The following is a 25,680-nucleotide window of genomic DNA, read 5'->3' as shown; positions in this document are numbered from 1 at the left end:
TTACCACGACCAACATCATCCGTCACCTTACGATGCGCACTACATTTAACAATTGCAACTTGAGCAGGCAAAGTCAATGCATCCAAAAGATCGTTCACAAGCTGGCCATGCTGTATTTTCGTGCCATGTGACGTCAAGAAACCACGTTCTCGCCACAATCGTCCGAAACTATGCGCTACACCGAAAGCATACTGACTATCGGTGTACACATTCACACGTTTACCTTTTGCTAATACACATGCTCTAGTAAGAGCGATCAGCTCTGCAGCTTGGGCAGAATTCTGATTCAATCTCGCAGTCTCAACAACAGTATTCAATGTCACCACAGCATAAGCAGTAGTCACATCACCATTCGGCAATTTAAAACATGACCCATCCACATACAGGATGCCATCCGGGTCTTCCAATGGGGTGTTTTTAAGGTCCACACGACCTTTTGTTTCCTCCTCTGTCCGCAAGTAACAGTCATGTTCTGTTACTGCATCTGACTCTGCACTAATTGGTAACAAAGTTGCCGGATTTAGGACATTACAACGTTTTATCTGAATGTGGCTTGCCAAGAGCGTCAATTCGTACCCAGATAACCTCGCACTCGTCAAGTGCTGAGTTTTCGTACGGTTCAAAAGAGTATCGACTGCATGCGGAACCATCACCGTAAGCATATTATCCATGACCAATCCTGCTGATTGTCGGATGGAGACCGCAGCTGCCGCAGTTGCTCTCAAACAACTCGGCAATGCTCTAGCTACTGGGTCTAAGGTCGAGGAAAAATATGCACATGGACGTTGCTTACCACCAAAAGGTTGCGTTAAGACGCTTAAAGCACAACCTTCCCTCTCGTGAACATATAACGTGAACGGTTTACTGTAATCAGGGGTACCTAACACAGGAGCCGAACACAATGAATCACGTAATTCAGAAAAACTTTTCTGACATTCTTCCGTCCATGGTAAAGGAGTCGAAACATCCTTGCACGTAAGAGCCACCAATGGTTTCGCTAGCAATGAAAAATTAGGAATCCACTGCCTACAGTACGATGTGATACCTAGAAAGGCACGCACATCTCTTTGGGTTTGTGGCACAGCCATGCGCGCAATCGCTGCAATTCTCTCTGGGGTCAATCTCCTTCCCTCCTGTGACAATAAGTGACCTAGATAGGTTACTTCTTGACAACAATATTGGAGTTTAGAAGGTGACACCTTGTGATTTAACTCACAGAGATGTTGCAGCAACGACACTGTAGCAATTTTGCAAATGTCCTGAGTATCAGCAGCCACCAATAAGTCATCGACGTATTGGATTAAAGCCGCACCAACCGGCAACCTAAACGCATCTAGTTGACCCTTCAAAGCTTGACTGTAAATCGATGGACTTTCACAGTAGCCCTGAGGAGCGCGTTTGAACCGGAAGCTACGTCCACCAAGAGAGAAACCGAAAAGGTCCCTGCTCTCTTCGGCAATCGGGATGCTGAAAAACGCATTTTTCAAATCAATCACCGAAAACCATGAAGCTGTAGCTGGAATCAGAGTCAGTAGCGCCGTAATGTCAGGCACAACAGGGAATTGAGGAACCACAATTTTATTCACCTCCCGCAAATCGATAACAAAACGATAAACAGGCGGTTTGGTAGGATCAGTACGTTTAAGAATGGGCAGTACAGGACTATTGCACACGTTTCCCCGAGTTTCTTCAATGACATCTTTCTCGATCAAATCATAGATGATCGCTAACAAAGCTCGTTCACCATCAAGGGAGATACGATATTGGGGAATACGTGGCAATCGCACATTCGATTTCAACTGAACAACATAAGGGGAGATATCAAGTAGGCCCACGTCATTTGGACCCGTCGCCCACAAAGATGCAGGAAGAGAACTCAATTCCGGTGGAAGCTTATCGAGGGACAAGTACATGGGAGAGACTACCCTCTCTCCTAACGTAAGCTTTACACCCGCAGGAGAACAATACAAAGTTGCATACAAACGTTTAAGCAAATCCAGACCCAAAAGATTTTCACCACAACCAGTGGTTAAAATCAACGGAGCTTCGAGCTCACGAGGCCCAATTTTAAGGGGCAAAGGGCGCGAAACTGGATTGCTAACGGGGGCGCCAGAGAATCCAACAGATACATTTGTTAAGCCAGACAAAGGTGCGCCAGGGAGTTTCGAATGCATAATAGAACTTTTCGCTGCACCAGTGTCCAACAGAAAAGGCTCAACGACGCCCGATGTAGCAACTGCGACGTAAGGCCCTCTCTGATCAACCGGAACTGATACCACTCCCTCTCCTTGTCTTTGGCTGTCCTAGTAATTACTATCGTCAGTTCCCTGATCGACGTAATAATCGTCTACATTGTACTGCGCAGATCGTCCTTGCGATGATCCACGTTGGTCGAAACAATTATTAGAATTTGACGAGTTATCAGAACAGTCGTTCTGAGCACCACGACCTCTACCACGTGATGCGTGCTGTGCACCACCACGACCTCTTCTAGACGAATTACCACCACTACGGTCATTTAAAGCAGGACAATTGAATTTAATGTGTCCCTCCTGTCTACAATAAGCACATTGATTGTACCCCAACGAAGATCTCTGAAAAGATGAATCATTACGCGGCTGCGATCGATTTGATTGCGACTGCGATCTATTTTGCTGAGGCGCATTCTGATTAGAACGCGGCGGATATGCTTGTTGTAACAACACTTTAGTTTTCAGCTCTTTCGTCTTTTTATCGGCACGGTCATTTTCCTCTTTTTCTCTATTTTCGTAATATTGTGCCGTAGCCAATATCTGAGCTGAGGTAGAAACGGCCCATGAACTTTCTGAATTTTTCAATTTATGGCTCAAGTCGGGCAATAAGTTCGATACGAATTTATCCACAAACAACCTCTGTCCACCCTCAGTACCCATATCCTGCCCACTATGATCGACGAATGTTTCCTCGAACCTCGTAAAGAAGTCTGAAACACTCTCATCTTTCTTCTGCTTGCAGGCTGACAACTTGTCCCAATTTACCCTCATAGCTGGCATAAGCGTTTTCATTAATGTAATGATTCGCTGGGGAAGAAGTTCAATCAACTGATCGGGTTTAGTAGCAGCCACCTGTCCAGCGTCTGCCGCTGTAATGGCAGCCCAATCACCACCTAATTCATTCGCGTGATCTTGGTGACGAATCTTGGCCCATACCGGTTGCGGTACGACATTGCCAAACAACATGTCAATATCGGCCAGATTCATTATCGTAGCGTCTACGAGCTGCGATAATTCTTTGTAATACCCCGCAGGATTTTTGCGAGGATCAGGCAAAGTTTGTTTCACCTGAAGCACTTCCGATCGTTTCCAAGGGAGGTGTATCCACACTCTCTGGAAATGTGCTGGTATTGGAGCATTAGCATTAGTATTATCAGCGGGTACCCAAACTGGCGGAACTTCTCGCATAGGATATTGGCCAGACCCATCTCGTTGTTCAATGTCCTCAACGAACAATGCATGAGGAATAGGAGCGGGACGAAGAGATAGCAACCGTTCAATAGCACGTCGGACATTAGTGTCGACTATCAGTCCAGTTGCGAACTGAAGCCGGAGTTCAGACAGGACGGTCAGCACCTCGTCAGGCGCATTGTCCGCTATCTGATCATGTAAGAACTTGCACATTTCATCAAACACATATCTCTGAGTAGGTATGTTGAATTGACCAAACGTTTCGAGGACAACACGAGGTGGATTTCTAACAGGGTTTATCATCCAACCCATCGCCATATTGTATAGCGCAACACGTTCTCTATTACCAGGAAGCTGGCTACGTCTCTGTGGACCATCAGAACCTGCAGACCCAAAAACAGGTCCGAGCGACTGAAAGAAGTTTGTCGCAAGGGGAGAATCACGATTACGAGTAGAGGGAGAAGAGTAAGACACAGGACTAACAAGAGAAGGAGTAGAGACGTTAGCAGCAACAGGGGTTAACAACACAGGAGCAGTAGCGTGAGCAGTAGCGGGAACAGGAGTATGTGGAAGCGGAGGAGCAGTAGGAATAGAAAGAGGCAAAGGAGCAGGAACAGTCGGAAGAGCAAGTGCAGGTTGAGGAACTGGTGGAACAGGTACGGCAGGGACCACAGGAGCTGCGGTACCCTGTACGTACGGAGGTGGCGACTTCATAAGATAGGACATTAAAGAATCCTCAACTGCCTCTTCCTTCTTATCCGACTCCGCAGACAAAACAGGATAGCATTTGTCTATGGACATACGCTGTAATCTCTCAAACACTTCCTTATCCTTATCCTCCTTATCACGCTGAAACTGCTCAGCTTTCTTCACTATAGTAGCAACAGTATCTCGCTGACTACGTTTATTTTGTCTGATCTCTTTCTGTCGGGCTTCTTTGCGCCAGAACCGAAAGGCATCAAACATGGCCGGCCTTGATTTACGTTCGAACAACTTTATTTCCAAATTATCTAAGATCGACGCCTCGAAGCTACCGTGAGGTGGCCAACGAAGATCGCCGTCTTTCTTTGTATATTTGATCCAATAATCGTTAAAAGCAATCGGGCCTAGCCCATGTTTGCTATATAAGTCATATGTAGGAGTTCCAACCGGAGGTATCGGACACGAGTCCTCCAGCAGGGAATCCGCACCACAAGGTCTAAAGCAACTGAACAAAGTACTGCGACCAGGCATCTTGCACACTAGCCGAGTTTCACAAACTTCAAGGGTTACGGGATTTCGGGATTTACCAAGTCCCAGTAAAGAACTAAACCCTCGGTCTTTGGCGGCTGCAGTCGTCAAACAAATACAACAACAACAAAGTACGCTAGCAAAGTGTCACCGACAAAAACACTCACACAGCGTGTACAACAAAGACACTAGTGTTTACAACAAAGACACTCGCTAAAGTGTCTACAACAAAAACACTCGCTAAAAGTGTTTACAACCAAGACACTCGCTAAAGTGTCTACAACCAAGAACTCTGGGAGCGACCCACAAATACTTAACTCAAAGATCAATGGCGTCCTCAGGAAGGCCCGTCAATCGTCTCGCTATACCAAGGTCTACGCCAGGCGCCAAAACAGGTCTACAGTCAGGGTAGCAGTCCGTCGCAGCCGTTAGGAGGCGGGAATCTTCGCGGGAAAAGTCTTCGGGCCACTTATTTCGACAACAGGATCGATGAAGCGGGGTGCACCTTCCCTCGGAGATTTCACACGAAGTTCCTCACGATCGTCAGGCTTGGACCGGTACCACTGATGCAGCCCCACGTTGGGCGCCAACTGAAGGACTGGGTTCTTTGGACCCAGCGGTGCCAGGGCACAACACCTGAAACCTTCGTGGGTAACCTGCTCCGGCGTACAAATCACAGAGACACGGGACACTTCCTTCGGCGTCAAAGAGTTAAGGTTTATTTACTGCAGGGAACACAGAAGTCACAAGAAGTACATCGAGTGTAGTTCGGGGAGACTGCTTCAAATTGTATTTGTGGATCGCTCCTTTTATACAGTTTCTACCCATAGGATAACATGATACACAATAGTTTACAACCTGGTTCCCACAAGTCGCTCTCAGAGGGGTCGCTTAGATCACTTTGAAACACACAAGATCCGGAACATAAGTGCGGAAACATTTGGCGGTTCCCAACTGTAAAAACCCATCTTCCCACCATTAGCAAATTCCAATCAGCAGTAAAGTAGATCGAAATAGGAACGAAGACAGGTGCAGAGGAAGACGGAGACAGTGGGGAGATCGGAAAGGGTGTAAAAGGGGAGTGTCGAGAAGCACGAGATACAGGCATCAAAGGGACGTGCCTAATGAGATGCACAACTGAGACAATAAGCCCGTGCGGCAAGATGAGCCTCGAGCGGCGCCATCTGCCTTACAGTAGCATCCCCCTCGTCATAAAGACACTTTCAAAGAACATGTGTCTTCCGCAAATATCTTGGGAGTCCCAGGGTCGCGAAGCGGACAGCGTCCGTTCGCTGGCTACTTGAGGGCAAGAGACAAAATGGATGCCGTATCTAAGATGGAACCTGTGGGTACAGATGACAAACCCATATAACAAACGAACGGTTTAAGTTAGCACAGCGAAACTGCGCACACTTGCTAAACTCGTCATTTGCGGTTCATAGATACTAGACTCGACCATATTCGTGTGAGTCGAAAACACCACTTACAATTGTCACGGAACCTCACTACTTTATCAAGGCATAAGCCATGCTTACATCTAGAATCTCTTTTGTGGGTCAGCCCTTCTTATATTTGTCAAACATAATATGTTGTACTAATTAATATATTAGCATCACCTACATCATTTTGACAAAATAGTCAGTTTAATCATGTATACATGTATGCACAATTTAAAGCCAGCTAAATAAGATAACGTTATCTAAAAAAACACATTTGCAAAAGTATGTTCCATTGATCTTACAGTGAATTAAGAATATTCTGGTAATCTAGTTGTGTGATTAGTTGTTTCTTTTAATTTATTTTATATGATATAGACGCAGCATCATTTCCTCCTTTCGTTGACAAGAAAAAGGCTATATATTTCTTTTCGCCAGATATCTGCAGGTATAGTACATTTGATTTAATATTCAAAATAACAGGAGTTCATGTAATATTTCCTGATTAACATGTAAACGATAAATGTTGTCAAGACTGTGAGGGCAAGGAAAATAGGGGCAGATTTACAAGCCCCTTCCGCCTCTTTTATGCCGCCGTTGCGTCACTTTTGTGACGCAGCGGCGGCGCAAAAGATGCGCCATGGTGCGGGGTATTTACAACGTGACGCATCTCCAAGATGCGTCACGTTGTAAAGCCCTGCGCCAGACGGAGGCGTTCCATCATAGGGGTAGGCGTTCAGGCGCAGGAACGCCTCCCAAAAGTGGCTGAGTGAAATCTACAAGATTTCACTCAGTCACCATGGTTTCAGCAGCTCCTAGGAATTCCCTATGATAGTTGATGGAGAAGGTTTCATATTTAAATATAAAAGAGCAGAGGCCAAATAAAGAATAAAGTATTGAGTGGCGGGCGGGATATTCAAACAGTGCTCTCACATGTGCTAGCAATTAATTCCAGAATGACTTATTATGTGGACAATTCATGCACGTATGGATAGATACAGGTACCAGTCAAATATGCCCTATTAATTTGCTTCTCTTCCTGCCCTAGAGTGAGAATAAATGTGTGAATCTTGCCAATGCGTTATTCCAGTGATTATCTGAGAAGGTCATACACAAGCTGGTTCTCCATGAAGTCCTGTATATAAAGATGGGTGGTGACACTGATTCCATTAAAATACCGTACAGAAAGGTTATGCAGCCTTTTGAGTTTCAGCTTCCGAAACACATTCCTCAATTAATGTGAGATCTCTAATGGATTTCTTATTTTGAGGCAGGAGCACCCAGTGGCACAATTACAAGTAATGAAAGCGCTCAGTCTCATCTAGATAGAATGTTATCTTAGAAGCCTCAAATGTTAAGATCTCTGAGTTCTTAAACATGGCAGATATGGCTAGGCATTCACCCATTTCCTGATGAGAGAAGGGGCCAGGAATGAGCGTGGGTATAAAGGCCAGATTGTAGTGTATGTGTGTGGGGGGTTGAAAGGTGACCTATTGTGTTTTCACAATAATTGTGTCCCACGCTGTGAGAGTGGTTTTAATTCATGGGCTAAGGTATGTGTTGCTTGATCTATCATGTTTCCATTTTCAAAGTAGTCTCAGATATAGCACCCAACCACTGCTATGTACATATATTGCCAGTGTTTGTCAGTTTCTTTAAGAAACCAGCCAGTGATAACTCCCAGCTCTGCTGCCCTATAGTAGTGGTATAAAATCAGGGAGGGGAAGGCCTCTTGCTGCCTTAGGTGTTCTTAATGTTTATTTGAGAGTCTTGTGCTCATCTTTTAGCCAAATTAATTCCATGATTAAGTGTTTGAGGACAATAAGTATTTCCCTTCAAACCAGAATGGGCAGGGCCTGAAAAAGATTGAGCACCCTAAGAAGCATATTAATTATAATTGCTTCTAATCTGCCCAGCTGGGAAAGATTCAGTGGGGGTGACACATGGGGGAGGGGGAAGAATTTGCTTTATGCAGGTGTTAGGGATTTGGCACTATATGCATTGCTAGTTAGGTGAATAATGTTGTACCCCTTGCAATGGGGGGCAGATGTGTCAGTGCATTCGTTATCTGTGATAGGAGAGTTAAGTTCGAATTTGAGACTCTGAGAGGTTGACCTTGAACCCGGTCACTCTCTCAAACTTCTTAAGTAGTTGTTGGACCCTGAGGATGGATGCACGAGGGACTGTTAGAGATGATAAAATGTGATCAGCAAAAAGAGAGATTTTGTCCTCAACTTGTTCAAAGCTGATCCCCCATAACCTCACCATATACTGTGATGCATGCCGCAAAGGGTCAGAGTATCATTTTGGTTAATGTACAAAGGATTTCTCAATGGTGGTCCCAGATTGTATTTGTATAAAATGTGTAAGCTATGGCAATATTCGATGAACATCATAGAGTGATATAAAGATGTGAGACAATGTATCTCAATCTTTTTAGAAGGTGTTATGTAATGTTGCCAAAATTAAATTTAATCTACACAACATATATCTCACACAATCCTTTCTATTTCAATTGTATTTAATACAGATACTCCTAAATGAATGAACGTCTTCTCAAAGATTCTTTGAAATGTTATAATGTTACCTATTCTAAGAACAGCCATTAGTGTTGCAATATTTCTTTATTAGCTTATTGGAAAACAAACAAAAAGAATATCACTAAATGAGCAGTTTTAGTTCAACACCTGGGCCAAAGGAATCTCTTTAATACATTGCAGAGGCAACGCAGAGGTCGCGAGGGCGGTGCGCAATCAGAGCAGGAGTTGCTGCCGCTTAACTGCAACCGCAGACACCGTGAGACACGACAAAACCCACCGGTCAGGATCTGGTGGCTGTTGACCAGCGAGGAGGGGTTGGTAAAACCCCGAGAGCGCCCACGAGTGCAGCCGGCTTCAGACGATGCATCTGCTGAAAGAACACAGAGAGCTACGTGGAGACGTTAGTTCAGGGTGCTGCTAGCGTCTCCTCTGAGGCCCCACTCACGAGGAGATCAAGGGGGTTTAAGGAGATAAAAGATAATCAGCCAACGTGATTTCCCTAGCCATTACACCCCCACCACCACCAGCACTGCCTGGGGACTGGGCTGCTGGCAGATTGGTTCTACTGGGCGACTGGATCACCAGACGCTAGAGGACGCAAGAGGAGGCGAGACAGGGAGCAGGGGGCCCAAGATTCCTCCAAGCCGCCGCCCCAACCCCAGCAGTGCCTCGTGTGGTCCCCCGGTGTTACCCTGCATCACCCGGATCGCCGAGTTTGGAGCAAAGATTCCTCAGATCAGAAGAGCGTGCCCCAATAAAAGAGGTCTGGGGCAGCTGGTCAGGTCTGGTAGGGCTTAGTAGGCAGCTGATGGGCTAGTGTCACAGAGGAGGAGGAGCCCCCCCCCCCCTTGGTCAAAGCTTCAGCTCATGCCCCAGCCCCTGACTCCGCCCAGGATCTGCCACACCAGAAATATTCGGAATACTTAACATCCCCTAACAAACATATCATGAGATCAGGAAAAACTAGAGGTAGCGAAACAAAATCCCAGGGAAGAATCAAGAAGGGACGAGGGGGGTCGCAGGACATGGACACGGACCCCCCAGATAGTTGCCAAGGCCAGTGATTGAGACAGAGACCGTGACAGAGATAGAGTCGATGCCCGGCAGAGAAATAGAAACCTCAACCCATCTCAACAACACAAAGCAAGGGACGTCGAGTCCTGCCACCAATGCAACAGAGGATGTTAGTGCCGCCGAAACAGACACACTTTCTGACAAAACCAAAAAATGGAGTAAAAGAGGAAGAAGAAGACGATCCTACCTCATCCACTACTCATGGCATCAGCATCAAAGCCAGCAAGCGGGCGCTGATTACAGAATTCCTAAAAGTCAGTCATATACTCTCGTCCGGGAGCCACAAGGACCCGAGGGCTAACAGGAACTCAACCAAAGCAACAACAAATCAGGCTCCCATAGAAAAGGCACTGTGGCCTGCAAAAAGAACAGCAACAATAACAAAAAGGATAAAACACTGTGCTCAGGGAGAACCAACATTCGCTCTCCAGGATTGGAAGACCACAGCAGGCCATTACTTCCCAAAGCTCAAGATTCACCTTAATTACCTCATGCCCAACACCCCCAGCTAGTTCGTAGGGTGCTCAACACAAGCTGAGACTTCATTCCCAACCAGCTATTACACCTGGAACCACTTCAACCCATTACGAAAGAACCAGAAGGAAGCTTCATGTATAACCATAACCACAACCAGGACCACAAGTCAGTTTGCAACGACCTATCTTCCCTGTTTAATGGCAGAACCACATGCATTGGAACTGGAGGGGTTGGACTCCGAGCAGGTGGAAAATTATGGAAATTATGACAATCACGACAAGCTTGCATTATCACCTGAAGACAAAATCCCTAAAAACCTCAATCGCCAAAAGAACTACGGAGCATCTCATATCAAACTAAGTAGATGCCTGTCACAAGAAACCGTCAATCCCAATCTTGCAATGGCCAGGTCAAGGGCACCCAACTTTCCATGTAGAAATGAACCACCAAGCGAGCATAATGATAGCATGGAAAATTTGGAACAATTAAATCAACCAAATCAATACAAACGGAAGCTACGACCAGTCTTTCTACGTCCTTAATATGGCCCAACCACTAAACACCATGGAAACCATTGGAAACGCATTGACATGCCACGCAGATAAGCTAGACACCCAAGTTGAACTTTTAAACATCCTAGCTATTCATGTACATGGGATAGAAGCAAATTTACAAGATTTAACACCATGATAAAGAAGGTACAGCATGACAGGAACACTACATTTCAAACTTGCTACTGCCCCAAATATTCGACAAACTAGCAACGGTACCAACGTTAATGTCGGAGATGCTTAGGGCCATTAGGGAACCACTCACAGAGCCCGACAAAGGCTCTAAGCAGGCATCAGATGACCAGGAAGGCTGCCTAGGAAAGGGCAAGTAGTACCCCATGTGACAAGGACACAACAAAACCCCCAGAGCACCCAAGTGCTCTCATCACAGAAGAGTTGAGGGGGCCAGAGGAATTGAGTGAACAAGCCCACACCAGAGCGCAAGAGGTGGCACCAACCAATCACGTCTCACAAAAGTTTGCAGACGCAAGCCCCAAAGAGCCAACCTTGCCCGCCTCCCTTACGAAGAGGAAAGCAAGAAAAAGTAAAACAAATAATCAAGGGCCGCATGTTATGCCGTCCCAAAAAACTATTTCTAAAGCAAAAGATAAGAATTTGACTAAGCGGGACAACACTGAAAATACTACTAAGGCAACGACTGGGTCAAGGGCTCCCAAAAATTCCACCACATATGAGGCAGTGTCTTCAGAAAGCCGAAAACAACGAAACAGGGCGAATCAACAAACAAGGAAAATGTACAGTATATGTTACCCTGAGGTAGAGCAAGAAGCAACCAAACCATCCACCCTAGACACACAAAATACTGCAGCAAACGTGCTGGAAAATACAGCAAATGCAAGCACCCTCAGCCACAAGTGGTACTTACCAGTAGACAAGTGGTCAAAGAGGAGAGCTGTCAGCTCAAAGGAAACTAGAAAAGAGATCTGATGCTGGGAGGAATCGATGCCGCTTCGGCCGCGACCACTCGTAGCATTGTAAGAAACGGCCCACATCATCACCTTAACCCAGCCCCACAAGTACGAGACTTTATTCGGGCATCAATTGATGCATATAGTAATTGGGCAAAAAAACAATATATATGAATAATACACTTAGCTAACTGCTCTGCTTCTCCACCCTCAGTGCCTTCAGCACTGGCAAAGATGATAATTGAGCAGTTGTGCTTTTCCCATGGTGTGATCTTAAGTTATGAAGCTGGTACTCCTCCGGTGACAATGCTCTCTCGTTTGTATTTAGAGAGAAAGACATAAACACAGAGTTTAAAATCTTTGAGGTGTTTCTTGCCGTCTTCAACAGTTCTTGGGTGTTTTAGGACTGCATTTAATTTTAACTAGCTTGCTTCCAAATCTTGCCTCTAATATTTGCACTTATTTGTGAAACAAACATCCCATCAGCCAGGCCTCTTTGTTTACCACCACCCCTACCGAAGACTTAAATTCAGACCCACTGAATTTGTATTTTCTGACACGGTCAGGAGCTGTGCTATTAACTTGGCACTTTTTAATTATGCAATTTCCTGTTGATACAGTGTCTGTGCCCATCAGTGGCGGCCGGCACAGGTAATATCGGTGGGCGGTGAGATGGGGTGGGAGGGGGTATCGACCGATGACAGGATAGGTAAAATTAAATAAAAAAAATTACAAAATGACTTATCTTCCGCTCTCCCGGATCGCCGACTCGGCGATGCAGCGAGAACAGTGTAAGTGGTTTATTTTATTTTGTATTTAATTTTACCTATCCCGTCATCTCGACTCTCCCCCCCGCCCCCCCATCCCCACCGTTCTTACCTGTGTTGGCTCATGCACCTTTTTAATGGTGTTTAATGGCAGGATAATCGCATTCGGTAAAACTGCGTGTGATAAAATCGCACACATTGAAATCGCCACTACAGGAGAAAGTGCTCAGAATTGAGCTATTTTTCAGGCCCACAAACATTTTTTACAGCTAGTAACAGGAAAATCAGTTGCAATTTTACCCCATTCCGACTTACCATTCAACATGTAACCAATACTGTAGAGTGGGCTTTTTGCATCCCCTTACTTAAGATCTTTCGCACTTCCCTGATTCAATGCTTTTCCTTCCTATTCTTGTGTTTTTCATACCCAAAGAGCATTTTGGTCTCAGTGCTTTTTGATTGGACGCCATTTTTCCCTCCACTACTTACATTAGTCCTTTCAGTGTATTTGAGAGACTATTTATTCTCTGTTTCTATCTCTACCTGTGCCCTGTTCTCTCTTCTAAAGTATTTTTGTATTAAAGCCTATTGCACCATCATTCACCTTGTACTCTGGGTGCCCCTATCTATTGTCTTACGTGGCAGCCACCTTAAAATCATTTTCAACCAAACCATTCCAAGATGGCTGTCCATGCATACGCCTGCGCACGTCCACAGCAAATGCACTCAAAGATTGTGCTACATATGGGCCACATCGCCCATTTTTCAATGGATTTTCTGAAAGTCAGGTCTGCATGGTGATGAGCATAAGGAAGATCATTCAAAAATGCCTACCACATATGATTGAGTATCTGCTATTGCCATCTAGAAAAGAAAGCCTTTAGCAATAGCAGTAGGTTAGCAAACAAATATTGGCGTTCGTGGTTTTCGCTAAAACAAGCTAAAGCTGTAACTAATCATGCATTTGCCACTAATATAGCCCAAATGCTTAGTGCTTGAGCTAATGATCTTCAAAATCTGTATTCTACACCATTATTAACAGTTTCAAGAATTGCCACAAGGACAGAGCGCCTTACCGCTTTGCAGACGCCTCATCTTTTGGGAGGAGAACACCGCGTTCCTGCACACCCTGCCCGCCTCCCGCCGCTCGCTGTCCAAGCTGAGCCGCCGAGTGGAGCGCGGGTCAGGGGACTACAAGCCCCATCAGCCCAAGCGGGCTGCAACGCTACAAGCCGCGCCAGGAGGCGCTTAAAGACGAGGTCAGCCCGACTAACAGCGGAATTGCCACAAGGACAGAGTGCCTTACCGCTTTGCAGACGCCTCATCTTTTGGGAGGAGAACACCGCGTTCCTGCACACCCTGCCCGCCTCCCGCCGCTCGCTGTCCAAGCTGAGCCGCCGAGTGGAGCGCGGGTCAGGGGACTACAAGCCCCATCAGCCCAAGCGGGCTGCAACGCTACAAGCCGCGCCAGGAGGCGCTTAAAGACGAGGTCAGCCCGACTAACAGCGGAATTGCCACAAGGACAGAGCGCCTTACCGCTTTGCAGACGCCTCATCTTTTGGGAGGAGAACACCGCGTTCCTGCACACCCTGCCCGCCTCCCGCCGCTCGCTGTCCAAGCTGAGCCGCCGAGTGGAGCGCGGGTCAGGGGACTACAAGCCCCATCAGCCCAAGCGGGCTGCAACGCTACAAGCCGCGCCAGGAGACGCTTAAAGACGAGGTCAGCCCCGCCCCGCGGGACGCGAGCGGGACGCCGGGCGAAGCCCGGGCCAAGGGCGGGCCCGTTTCAGCCCGTTCCAGACAGATCCAGGCAGGGCTGGGCCCCCCCCCCCTGGTCCGGATCGCATTCGTTTGACGACCATCTCTTCATTTAAAGGTACTCTCTGGTTCTGAAATTGCGACTCTTTTGGACCACTGCCTCTGTGCCTGCATATCCACATTATGTCAGTAACAAGGGGATCCAGAAGCAAGACTGCACTTAGAACTGCACAGTTTATAGGTCCTATTGACAAATTTATCTCCACTACCACTGAGGCTATCAATTTAAACATTTCCCTTTTAGAGCGCAGGGTATCCCAGGACCTTGCGTTTGCCAAGAGATCCTCCTTGGGTCTCATAGCTACAGCTGTAACCCCAGTCCCAGCAGTTACATCTATTCCCAGTCTTTCTCAACCCGGAAATGTTATAGCACAATTACATTCCATTCCCAATGCCGTAGATTTATCGGCCACAAACTTGTCACTGGGTCTGGACTCTACTGAGAACCTTGAGACTACCCCGGATTTAGAGCGGATTGTAGTTGACGACCACTCTCAAGGTATTCAATCCATGGGGGTAAGAGAAGGCGCCATCCCTAAGCAGTCAATATCTACAAACAAAGGGAATAAGGCCAACCAACATCCCAAAAATAAGAAAAAGAAAGGGACTACTACAGCACCAGCCATGAACATATCTGCTGGTACTAACCCCACAACATCTGTCTTGTTCAACCCTCATTGTACTTCAAATGGTATTGTCCAGGGGGGTGCACCTGGTCCATCGGACTTTGATAATATCCAGTTATTTGCAAAACTTAGGGATTTATTTAAACAACAACTTATGCCCCTGGAACGGAGTATTATGGTCATTGAGAAACAGCTTGCCATACTTATTGATAAATCTCCCAATCATCCAAGGGCAGGAACAGCCAAATCTGGGGGGGTTATACCAGCGGTTTCAGCTGTGGCGTCCTGTCCGGGGGGTCCTTTAGCTAAGACTAACACAGATAAACCATCTGTTAACACGGTTATGTTTAACACCAAATCCGTAATAAAGGATCCTATAATTGAAACATCGACCAATTCTAACATTTGTACTAATTGTTCCAAATCTAAGCCGAAAGCTAAATCAACACCTCAGACACCGTCATCCAGCCAGCAAATTTGTGCTGTCCAGACCCCACAAGTTACTTCTAATGATGCTAACCGTATCCTTACTAATGAGCCCTTACAGCGATCTTCCAGCAATAATAAGGCCCCCAAAGCCAAAGCTAATTCCCATGCAGACAAAAAGAGGCCCAAACCCAAACGCCCTTTTCAATTGGCCCCAGAGGTATCTCCTTTCACGGCAATTTTAACAGGAGTACCGGAACTTCCAGAGGGAACTGATGAACCCCACTGGTCCCTCCGGAATAAAATTCTGCAATGGCTTTGCATCCACAGGCCTCTGAAGCCCCCATTCACCTGTAGAATATCCTCGGTACGTAGGGTTTCTTGGGTGGGTAAGATCCCCAAGAGCATTCAAGGGGACTGTGTCATCATTACATGTGAGGATGCCTCTACTGTGAATCACATATGTTCATGGCCTGATCTAGAGAAGAAGGGAGGAATCGATACCCATCGACTCTCCTTTTTCTACCCCCCCACTTCTAATTATCACTACCCAATTCCTCCGCCAAATTGGGCTATGAACCAAGAACACCAATGGGACTATGGCGACCCATGGCAAATCCAACAATTTGGAGGTAGGGATTGGGTACCTCGTCCCTGGTATCCCAACAACAACCGTTTTACAGACGGCGGGTGGCAGGGTATCCAAACCACTAACAGATTTGACTGCCTGGAGATGGTTGATTGACTTTATGTCCCATCTTCACCGATCTCAACTGTCAACAGGCGGTCGGTATCTGATGTGGTTGTGCGATCTGACCCCGTCAGCCCTAACTCTGCTCCCGCAGTAGCCCCTGTGTTCTCTAGTGGTCACATGGTTTTACATAAGATTACAGCACCTGAAAGTTCTTTTATCCAATCACCCCCTTCTTGTCCCCACACTCTTAATACCCAATCCCCCACTTGTCGGGTAGCAACTGGATCCTCCAAGACACCAGCTCATGTAACTAAGCCTGGTGACCTTATTTTGATATCATGGAATATTGCTGGTATCGCAGGGAAACTAAATACCCCTTTCTGGTCTAGATTCATAGGAGAAGGGTTTGATATAGTCCTCCTCCAGGAGACCTGGAGCCAGGAAGACATCAACGTAGAAGGTTATTCTTCCTATTGCCTGAATGCCACCAAATCCAATTCTGGTAGGGCAAAGGGGGGTCTTTTGATTCTCCTTTCCAACAGATTGGAAACCTTCAAAGTTAGAAGCAGCACAAATGTGGGAGCTTACAGCCAGGTACTGAGGATAGCATGTGCTAAGGGTAATGACCTGGTTCTTGTCAACTTTTATAACAACATCTTTGATGCTTCCAGAGGGAATATCCTGTACCCCCTGGAAAAAGAAATTGCTAAGGCTATAGGCATTTCAAATAAGCAGTTAGACATCCTATGGGCTGGAGACTTTAATTTGCAGCCATGCCAGCTATCTAAGGGTAACCCATGCGGTTTTGGAGTGGAGTCGGATAATTTTAATGGGGGTATGGGAAGGAGCGAGGATTCTCCCCACTTCCCGCACTGTCATTACGGCTCCACCTTAAATAACCTGCTACTAAAACTAGATTTATCCTTATTAAATTGCAACAAAAATAAACAGAACGCCAGTTGCCCCACCTTTACAGGGAGGGAAGCTGGGACTTTTATCGATCACATCTTGTTCTCAAGTAGCGGGGACTATACAAGCTTGTATGTGAGAGAGGAAAGTCTCAGCGATCACAACAGTATTTGTGTTACCCTTCCTTCAAGGGGGGTCACACAAAGAACTGGGGAAACCTGTACCACTGATATAGTGTCCCAACGACCTAATGGTCCGAGAATCAAGTGGACGGGGGTCAATTCTGTGGCTAAACAAAGGGAGGTAATAGTCAGCTGTAAAATTGAGATTAGCTATTGCCTTAAAGATGTTGTTAACCACGAACTTTTGATATCTCAGTTTATTAACATCAATACCATCATTGAGGGTATCTTTACTAAAAAACCCTCAGCCAATAAAACGATAAAACTGGGATGGTTCGATAAGCCCTGCACTGCAACCTTACGGGAATTAAAACTAGTTTTAGGGCTCAAACCCCGTGATGGCATTAGCATCAAAGAAGCAAGGGTTAACTACAAACTGGCTATCTCTAACAGAAAAAAGGTACTACAGAGAGAAGCCTGGGATAAACTGAATGAAGCTGTTGAGACAAAAAACAGTAAACTCTACTGGGAAATAGTCAACAGTCCATTCTTAAACTCGGAAGGTGTCCCAGAAATTACTTCTTATGTTGCGTGTGAGGACTGGGTCTCTCATTTCACTAATATTTTTAACCCAGAAAAGGTATTACTGACCCAACCTTCAGTTGATTTGCCATTGTGGTCACCTATACCTTTGGAAATTACGCTACAGGAGGGACTGGAAGGCCTTGCCAATAGCAAGGGGGGGAAGGCCCCGGGACCTGATGGGGTGCCCATAGATTTATTAAAAACAGAACCTAACTTGTGGGCCCCCATTTTGGTTAGGACATTCAACTGTGCAGCAGTAGGCGATTTCCCTCCCTCTTGGGGTCAATCGGTTATTGTCCCCTTATTTAAAAAAGGCAGTAAATCCGAGGCCTCTAACTATCGGCCAATTTCTTTATTGGATCCCTCAGTAAAGGTTATGAGCAGAATTCTGCTCATAAGACTTGAAACTTGGGCAGAAGATATGAGTATTTTAACTAAAGTGCAATACGGCTTCAGGAAGGGGATGGGTACTCTGGAGCAATGCGTGAACTTGGATCTTTTAATTAACAAATACACAGTGGCCAAAAAGGGTAATTTATTTTTATGTTTTGCTGATCTGAGCAGCGCATTTGATTTAGTTGATCATGGTATTCTTTGGCAGGTTTTACTGGAGTTGGGAGCACCTAAAGAAATAGTACATTTCCTGGCTAGGCTTTACCAGAAACTTTCTTGTAAAGTCCGATATGGCAGCCATGGTGAATGCACACCATTCTTCAAGGTATCCAGGGGCATCCGCCAAGGATGCGTACTAGCTCCTCTTTTATTTTCTCTTTTTATTAACTGTGTTGATCGCACTTTGGCAACCATATCAGCAGATGCCCCGCAGATTGGAGGCAATTCTGTCTCAATCTTACTTTACGCGGACGACGCAGTACTTTTATCACGCACTCAGATAGGCTTACAACGTCTCATTGATGGTTTTATGCTGTTCATACAAAATAGGAGACTTTGTGTAAACAAATCCAAGACCTATGTTATGTTGTGCGGTGAGACAGCCAATAAACTAAAGTCCAATTTCTATCTTGACAGCGACAAAATGCTACAAGTTAAAACATTTTGTTATTTAGGAATCACCTATGCTAATGATGGGTCCTGGAAATCAGAGCTTGAAAACGCTAGGTCGAAAATGACTCGTTGTACCAGCAGCGTTTTTCGCTTCTCATCTAAGCTCGGCTCAAGAAGCATTCGTGACATGATTAACATTTACAATATTCGTTGTGTTCCCTCTGCATTGTATGGGGCCGGAGTGTGGGGCCACACAGATGGCACCTCCCTCCAAAAAGAGGAGAACAAGTTCCTAAGAAAAGTGCTATGTGTTCCCCACTCCGCTTCCATTCAATTAATTCATGACGAGGTTGGGGTCGAGTTCATTTCGGACTTAGCAGCCGTTCGCCCACTCTTATTGTGGCGATCTATTTGGGCTAAGCCCGAAACTCGATTCACTCAAGAAATTATTCTTGATTGTATAGGCTTGGACTTTTCTTTACGTATTCTTTGGCTGAAATATATTAGTTTTTGGTTTAAGACTCTGTTTGATATTGATGTTCTCACTGACCCCGAACTTGCGGTAGAAATACCCAAAAAAGAGATTAAACAAACTTTCTTGATGTACAAAAAGAAAGGGCGAGAAGAGGTATATGGCAAGTTAACTACCGTAAAGTTTTATAGAGAACTTAACTTGCCATCAGGGTTCCAAGCATATCTTCTACATGTCAGCCGCCCATCTCATCAATATGTTTTAACTCGCGTCAGGTTGGGCATTGTACACCATCTTGTTGCGTTCCCAGTACAGAAACAGAAATCTGAAACCCCCTGCCCTTGTGACAATGTTTCACGCCAGAGTTGCTGCCATTTCTTACTTTTTTGTAAATTTTACCATTTTCTAAGACTAAGGTACTTAAAACCTATATTTATTAAATACAATATACGGTCTTTTAAGAATGCCCTTGTGTTATTGTCAGCTCTAGAAAACGTGGATATATGTTTTTTTGTTGCCATTTATATTTTAAAATGTACAGCTGCCAGGAAAAGTATCGTATTGCCATGATCTCTATATTCCTGTCTGTACTTCTCAAAACGTACAGCTGCCAGGGTGAGCACTTTTTTAGTAGTGCTCAATTTATCTTTAACCCTGTCTGTACATGTTTTCTTTTTCTTCTCCTTGATTCTTTTATTTTTATCATACAGCTGCCAGGATATATCTAGTGCTGCTATATTTTTATACCTTTTTGTCTGTTTTAACAAATTTTCTTAAAATCTGAAACTCTCATGTCCCACGATTAGGCGGGGGCTTATTGTTCAACGTACAGCTGCCAGGATAAACATTTTGTGCTAATTTATTTATTCCTGTCTGTACGATTTTAACTTTGTTTTTTATTATGATCCAATGTTAAACGCTGGTCAGTATGTGTCCTACCCTCACATGAATTATCTTGGATTCCCCTGTATAAATTTTGTATTTTATAATTATTTTAATGTAATGGATTGATTTCATGTTTTGCTTGTATGATTTGTTTACAAATCGAATAAAAGCTTTGAAATTGAAATTGAACAGTTTCATAGATTAATATGGACTGCGTTTTCCTAAACCAGAATGTACACACTCCCTATTCTTCGAATTATTTAGGTCACTTTGTGCATGGCGTAAGCGTACGTATATACACCGATCTCTAATGACGTCTACTAATTTCAGCTTTACCTCTCTGGACTTCCATGGAGTAATGGTAATCTGAGTCTTTGAGTGTTCAGGTAATCTTACTGTGGGTGACCTGTTGCATGGCACGATAGGCGTGTGCTTAGTCGTGCAATGAGTCTGGCAAGCAAGGTTGTTCTAAAAAAAATGTATATTGTTTTTTAAAATCTTTTTCTTTGCAGATCGCTTTATGCTGAATATGAATCCACTCGGGACCTGAAGGGGATTCCCACCTATCACTTCACACTTCCCAGTTCGGCATTTGCCTCTCCTTTTGTCAACCCAGACAATGAATGTTACTGTACAGACAGAGAGCTTTCCATGAACTGCAGTGCTGAAGGAGTTCTAGACATTAGTCGGTGCCGAGACAGTAAGTTGATATCAGTTTAACAGATGGAAGTTTCGATAAGTGCTGACATGTATTTAACATTTGATTTAAATGTAGTTTTCCTACAAACCCTTAGCTACAAACAATTCTAGCCTTTAGTTTCAGCAGTAGTAATGAAAAGCAATATCAAAATGTACTTGCTTTTCTTAACACAAAATATGTGTACCCATTACTCACTTACATAGATCAGAGATTCAATAGTCTTTCTGGCTCCCCGAGCTATACAAGCCATTTGGGGATAATGTTCTCGATGTGTGAGACACACATTGCCCTCTTAGCCCGTGTATGCCAATTAGCCACATGGACGTCAATTCATCATGATTACCATGGTAGTAAAAGATCCATCATGGACTTTCGACTCCAGTGGCATCACTGGATTGCCTCCTTGAACAATTATTGGTACCTGCTGTCTACCTTATCTGCCCCAGCTGACATCCTTGGAGCTAGAACTCCCATACTAGTGCAAGTCCCGAGTATGTATGTTTTCCCATACTCCAGGGACATTTATATGAAGAAATTGACTATTAATTGTACTATATCATGAGCATATAAGAATGGTCTTCTTTCCCTGTGTATTCAAATATGAAGCAAAACAGATATGACCACAGACTTAGGGGCAGATTTATGTTAACTGGCGCATCCCCAGGGATGCGCCAGTTAACGTGCGCCACAGTGCGCCACAGCTCCGCCACCCATGGTGCGCCGCATTTATAATGCGGCGCACCAAGGTGCAAAAACGGCACAGATGCGTGACGCATCTGTGCCGGAAATGTGGCGCATTGCTGGAGTTGCGTCGCAAGCGCGACGCAGCTCCAGCAAGGCTTGGGGGTACACCATCTGCACAATGCTGCGTCAAGACCTACGCCTGCTTCAAGCAGGCGCAGGGTTTTGACGCAGCATTGCCCTGAAAGTGACTGAGTGAAATCTCATAGATTTCACTCAGCCACTTTCAGGAGGCGTTCCTGCGCAGGAACGCCCCCCCCTGCGCAGGAACGCCTCCTTATGGCGCAGTGCTTTACAACGTGACGCATCTCTTAGATGCGTCACGTTGTAAATAGGGCACATTGTTTGCGCCGCAGTTGCGTCAAATAAAGTGACGCAATTGCGGCGCAAAGAGGCGCAACGGCCTCATAAATCTGCCCCATAATATTTATGAGGTCACTGAGACGATTAGTGGGAGGCCCACTGGCCAACCCCAACCAGATCAGTAGATTCTTCTGGTCCCCTGGCCTCTTGCCATGCAGACAGGGATCTCTGTGCTTTCAGCGGAGTCACCGAAGAAGTGCCCCATTAAAGTTACTCAACGTTGCTAAAAGGGCCCATATTTGTTGAGTCCTCTTGGCCAAGGTTTGTTTTCAAGATACAAGCTCCAAGAGGGAAGTTTGATTTGTAAAAGAAATGAAACAGGGAGATTTTACCCTATGCATTGGGGTCATTGTTTGTTTTCTTTGCCTCGGGCTTCGATAAGGTGCGTGACAGTACGAGGCAGGGAATCTAGTGAGGTGGCAACATCCTAAATAAGATCGGAGCAGTTGCCACTATGGTCTAATAGCTCTGTGATGGACGGACCATTAGTTCAGATGTTTGGAAAGGTGGAGCCATCTAATGCTCTGTAGGAACACTGTTATTCCCCCATCTCTGCAAGGGGGGGAGTATCTGTAAGTTTAGTAGGGCAAGAGCACCCTCAATGCAACCTCTATTCACAGAGTTGCTGCTTCTCAAACTCTAAATGACTCTGTTAACTCTTATTGGTCACTGCTCTAAGAACGACTGACACTTGAAATCCACAGTCAACATTTCTGCAAAGACAGAATTTAGCTTGATATAATTCTTCTCCAGAGATACCGCAGCCGTCCACCAATTGTTTCTTTTAAATTTGTGGCCCTAAGTGGAAATGGTTTTGCCAGACGTGGGTCCCATGCTCACTGCGCCACGGTATTCAAGCTAGCCTGGCTTCTGAGGGTTGATGCCCGAAACTGGTCCCAGGACGCTTGTTTCCGGTCCAGGGAAGACCTGGCTTAGTAGTTCAAGCAGGGCTTCCCATCAGGCACAGGGTCAAGACTGATTTGCATATTGCTGGGTCCAAACTGGGGTGGCGTGGTGAGCAAAAGAATGATGGATTTAACCCAGATCCTTGTGACTTGGGGTGAATGTTTGAATTGTTCAACATTCCGTCCATCAAATTTGTCACCGTAAGTGGGCTGGGTATACCCAGACGTGGGTCCTGTGCTCACTGTGCCACTGGAATCAAGCTAGCCTGGCTGATGACGGGTGATGCCCTGAAACCGGTCCCAGGATGCTTGTTTCAGGTTAAGGGAGGACCTATCTTGGCAGTTTAGGCTGGAGTGTTACCATAAGGAACAGGGATAAGATTGATTTGCATTTGACTGGGCCCAAACTGGGGTGGCATGGTGAGCAAAAGAATGATTGATAGATCCTTGTGACTGGGGAGGGAATGCTTGCATTGTAAATGTAAATGTAAATGTACAGGAATTTATATAGCGCAAATCACCCACCGGTCTCTAAGCGCTTGCTTAGGGAACCCGTCCTGGTATTCCCCTGTGAGCTAACCCCGGCAGGGTATCCGCAAGGTGAAAGCCAGGCATCCCGCCGCGAGGGGCATTGTTCAAAATTCCATCCTTTAATTGTTTCTTTTAAATTTGTCGCCCTAAATGGTAAGGTTATGCCCAGACGTGGCTCCTGTGTTCACTGAGCCACTGGATTCCAGCTAGCCTAGCTGATGAGGGGTGTTCCCCCGAAACAGGTCCAAGGATGCTTGTATCCGGTCAAGGGAGTACCTGGCTTGGCAGTTTGGGCTGGACTGTTCCCATAAGAAACAGGGACAAGACTTATCTGCTTATGGCTGGGTCCAAACTGGGGTGTCGTGGTAAGCAAAAGAATGATGGATTAAACCCAGATCCTTGTGACTGAGGGTGAATGTTTGCATTGTTCAGCATTCTGTCCATCAATTGTTTCTTTTTAATTTAACATCAATGTGTTGGCAGATTGCCCTGACTGAGGGGGCTGTAGAGAGGTCTGCATTTTCTAGCCCAAAGGGCCACTACTGATTCAGGATGATATCCCATTGGGTTGAAAAATGCCCCTGCCACCTTCCAGAGTTTGGTCAGCAGGATCCTGGCTGGGATGGAGCTGTTTCACCTCCAGAAGGTGCTTCAGGCCCTGCAATAGGCACGTCTGACCATCACGGCCAGCAGGTACCAGACATGGCAGGAGACTCAGGTGTATCTGTGACACCTGGTGGGTGAAGGCAAGGTGCAGCTCTTCCAGGCCAAGATAGAGACTGTCTCAATTGGGGAACCCCCAACACTCATACCAAAGTAAGGGCCTTCCTGGGCCTCACTGGATATTATAGGAGATTTATTAAGGGCTACAGTACCATTGATACCCTCGTAACTGAGCTGACTTCCAAGAAGCAGCTCAAGAAGGTAATCTGGTTAGAGGCCTGGCAGAAAGCCTTTGACACCCTCAAGGAGGCCATGTGAATGGCATCTGTGCTCAAGGCCCATGACTTCTCCAGGAATTCATAGTGCAGACAGATGCTCAGAGCATGGCATAGGGACTGTTCTAGCACAGTTTAAGGGGGAGGGCCTAGACCAACCTGCAACCTTTATCAGCAGAACTTTATTTCTCAGTAAACAGAGGTGAGCAAGAAGCACTTCCTGTGGTCTGGGCACTGATGAAGCTGAAACCATACCTGTTTGGAACTCACTTCTAGGTTCAGACGGACCATCGGCCCCTCTGATGGCTCATGCAGATGAGATGTGAGTGTCCAAGAATGTTGAGAGATTCATCTCCCATAGGTGTTATGGTGAAACACAGACCTGACACTGAGCGCACCATGCTGATGGTCTTTGCAGGTTCTTCAGCCTTAGTGATGAGAACTTGCATGAGGGTAGGTAGCTCTTCCTACTTTCAGCTGGGGGCACATGTTAGAGCTGACATCCTTGGCCTGGTTTTTCCCCAAACGTTTTGCCCTCAATCCTCATCAGTGATGTCATCAGTGATGTCACTGACCATGTCATGAAAGATGTATTATGTGACGTCATCAGCCGTGCATTGTGGGGGCACAAGTTATAGTTAGCTGAACTAACTATATTGACTGGAATTTCGACGGTTTGTATGAGTGAAAGGTCCAACTAACTATAACGTTCCTGAAACCTATGTTTTTTTTCCAGGGAATGAATATATATATATATATATATATATATATATAAATATATATACATATATATTACCTACTGGCAATAGCCAGTAGGTATATATAGTTAGGATTAATTCCCTATGGGATTTCTGAAAATTCTATGTCTAATAACTTTGGCGTTTGTGGACGGAATCGGCTGAAATTTTCAGGAAAATGGCACATTTTGTTTTTGAGCAGCCCCTGAAAATTTGGTAGAGTTTCGTCAAGGGGGGGCTGAGAAAAAAGGGGGGTCCCAAAACGCGTTTTTCCCATTCATTTTTCCATAGGGCGGTTGGACTCACTTTTAGCTCGAACGGCTGAATGGATTTGCACGAAACTTGGCAAAATTGTAGGGACTGTTAGCCCGATGTGCCTTTGCTAGGTCTCAATATATGTGCTCCAGTAGTTTTTGAGAAATTAACGTTCAAACCAAGATATATATCTGTAACAGCGCTCTGGGCAGCGATCCGGTTCGCTTACTTTTCGCGAAACGGAACTTTGCGCGCAGAAAGCTGATTGGCTCTCCGGTGTCTGTCAACATTCTAAACAGTCCGGAGCGGCCGCCATCTTATCTCTCGGTAGGATCGAGAGAGAAGAGGTGAAAAACGAAGGGGGAATTTATTGAAAGGGTGCAAGGTATACCCCTCTTGACCCCCTAGGATTGTTGTTGGGGTTATTAAAGGGTCCCGTGGGGAAAATAAAAAAAAAAAGATTTTTCACGGTAGAAGCGTTTCCCGGGCCGCGAACTGGGCCGCAAACTGGTAGCGAAACGG

General features: G+C 45.6%; 1 protein-coding gene across 1 annotated transcript in view; it reads left to right on the top strand.

The window, feature by feature from the left end:
* The window catches only part of CD36 (CD36 molecule (CD36 blood group)), a 553,162-nt gene that overhangs the window by 374,560 nt on the left and 152,922 nt on the right, over window positions 1-25,680 (top strand). Inside the window, exons 7-8 of the mRNA XM_086919832.1 lie at window positions 6,488-6,557; window positions 20,501-20,688. Of these exons, the coding sequence (XP_086775958.1) occupies window positions 6,488-6,557; window positions 20,501-20,688 (258 nt within the window). The remainder of the gene's footprint in view (window positions 1-6,487; window positions 6,558-20,500; window positions 20,689-25,680) is intronic.

This window comes from Lissotriton vulgaris, chromosome 1_1 (genome assembly GCF_964263255.1).
Source record: "Lissotriton vulgaris chromosome 1_1, aLisVul1.2, whole genome shotgun sequence".
In the NCBI taxonomy this organism is placed as follows: Eukaryota; Metazoa; Chordata; class Amphibia; order Caudata; family Salamandridae; genus Lissotriton; species Lissotriton vulgaris.
The sequence above is the reverse complement of the archived record's forward strand: the minus strand, read 5'-3'. Positions and strand labels throughout refer to the sequence as shown.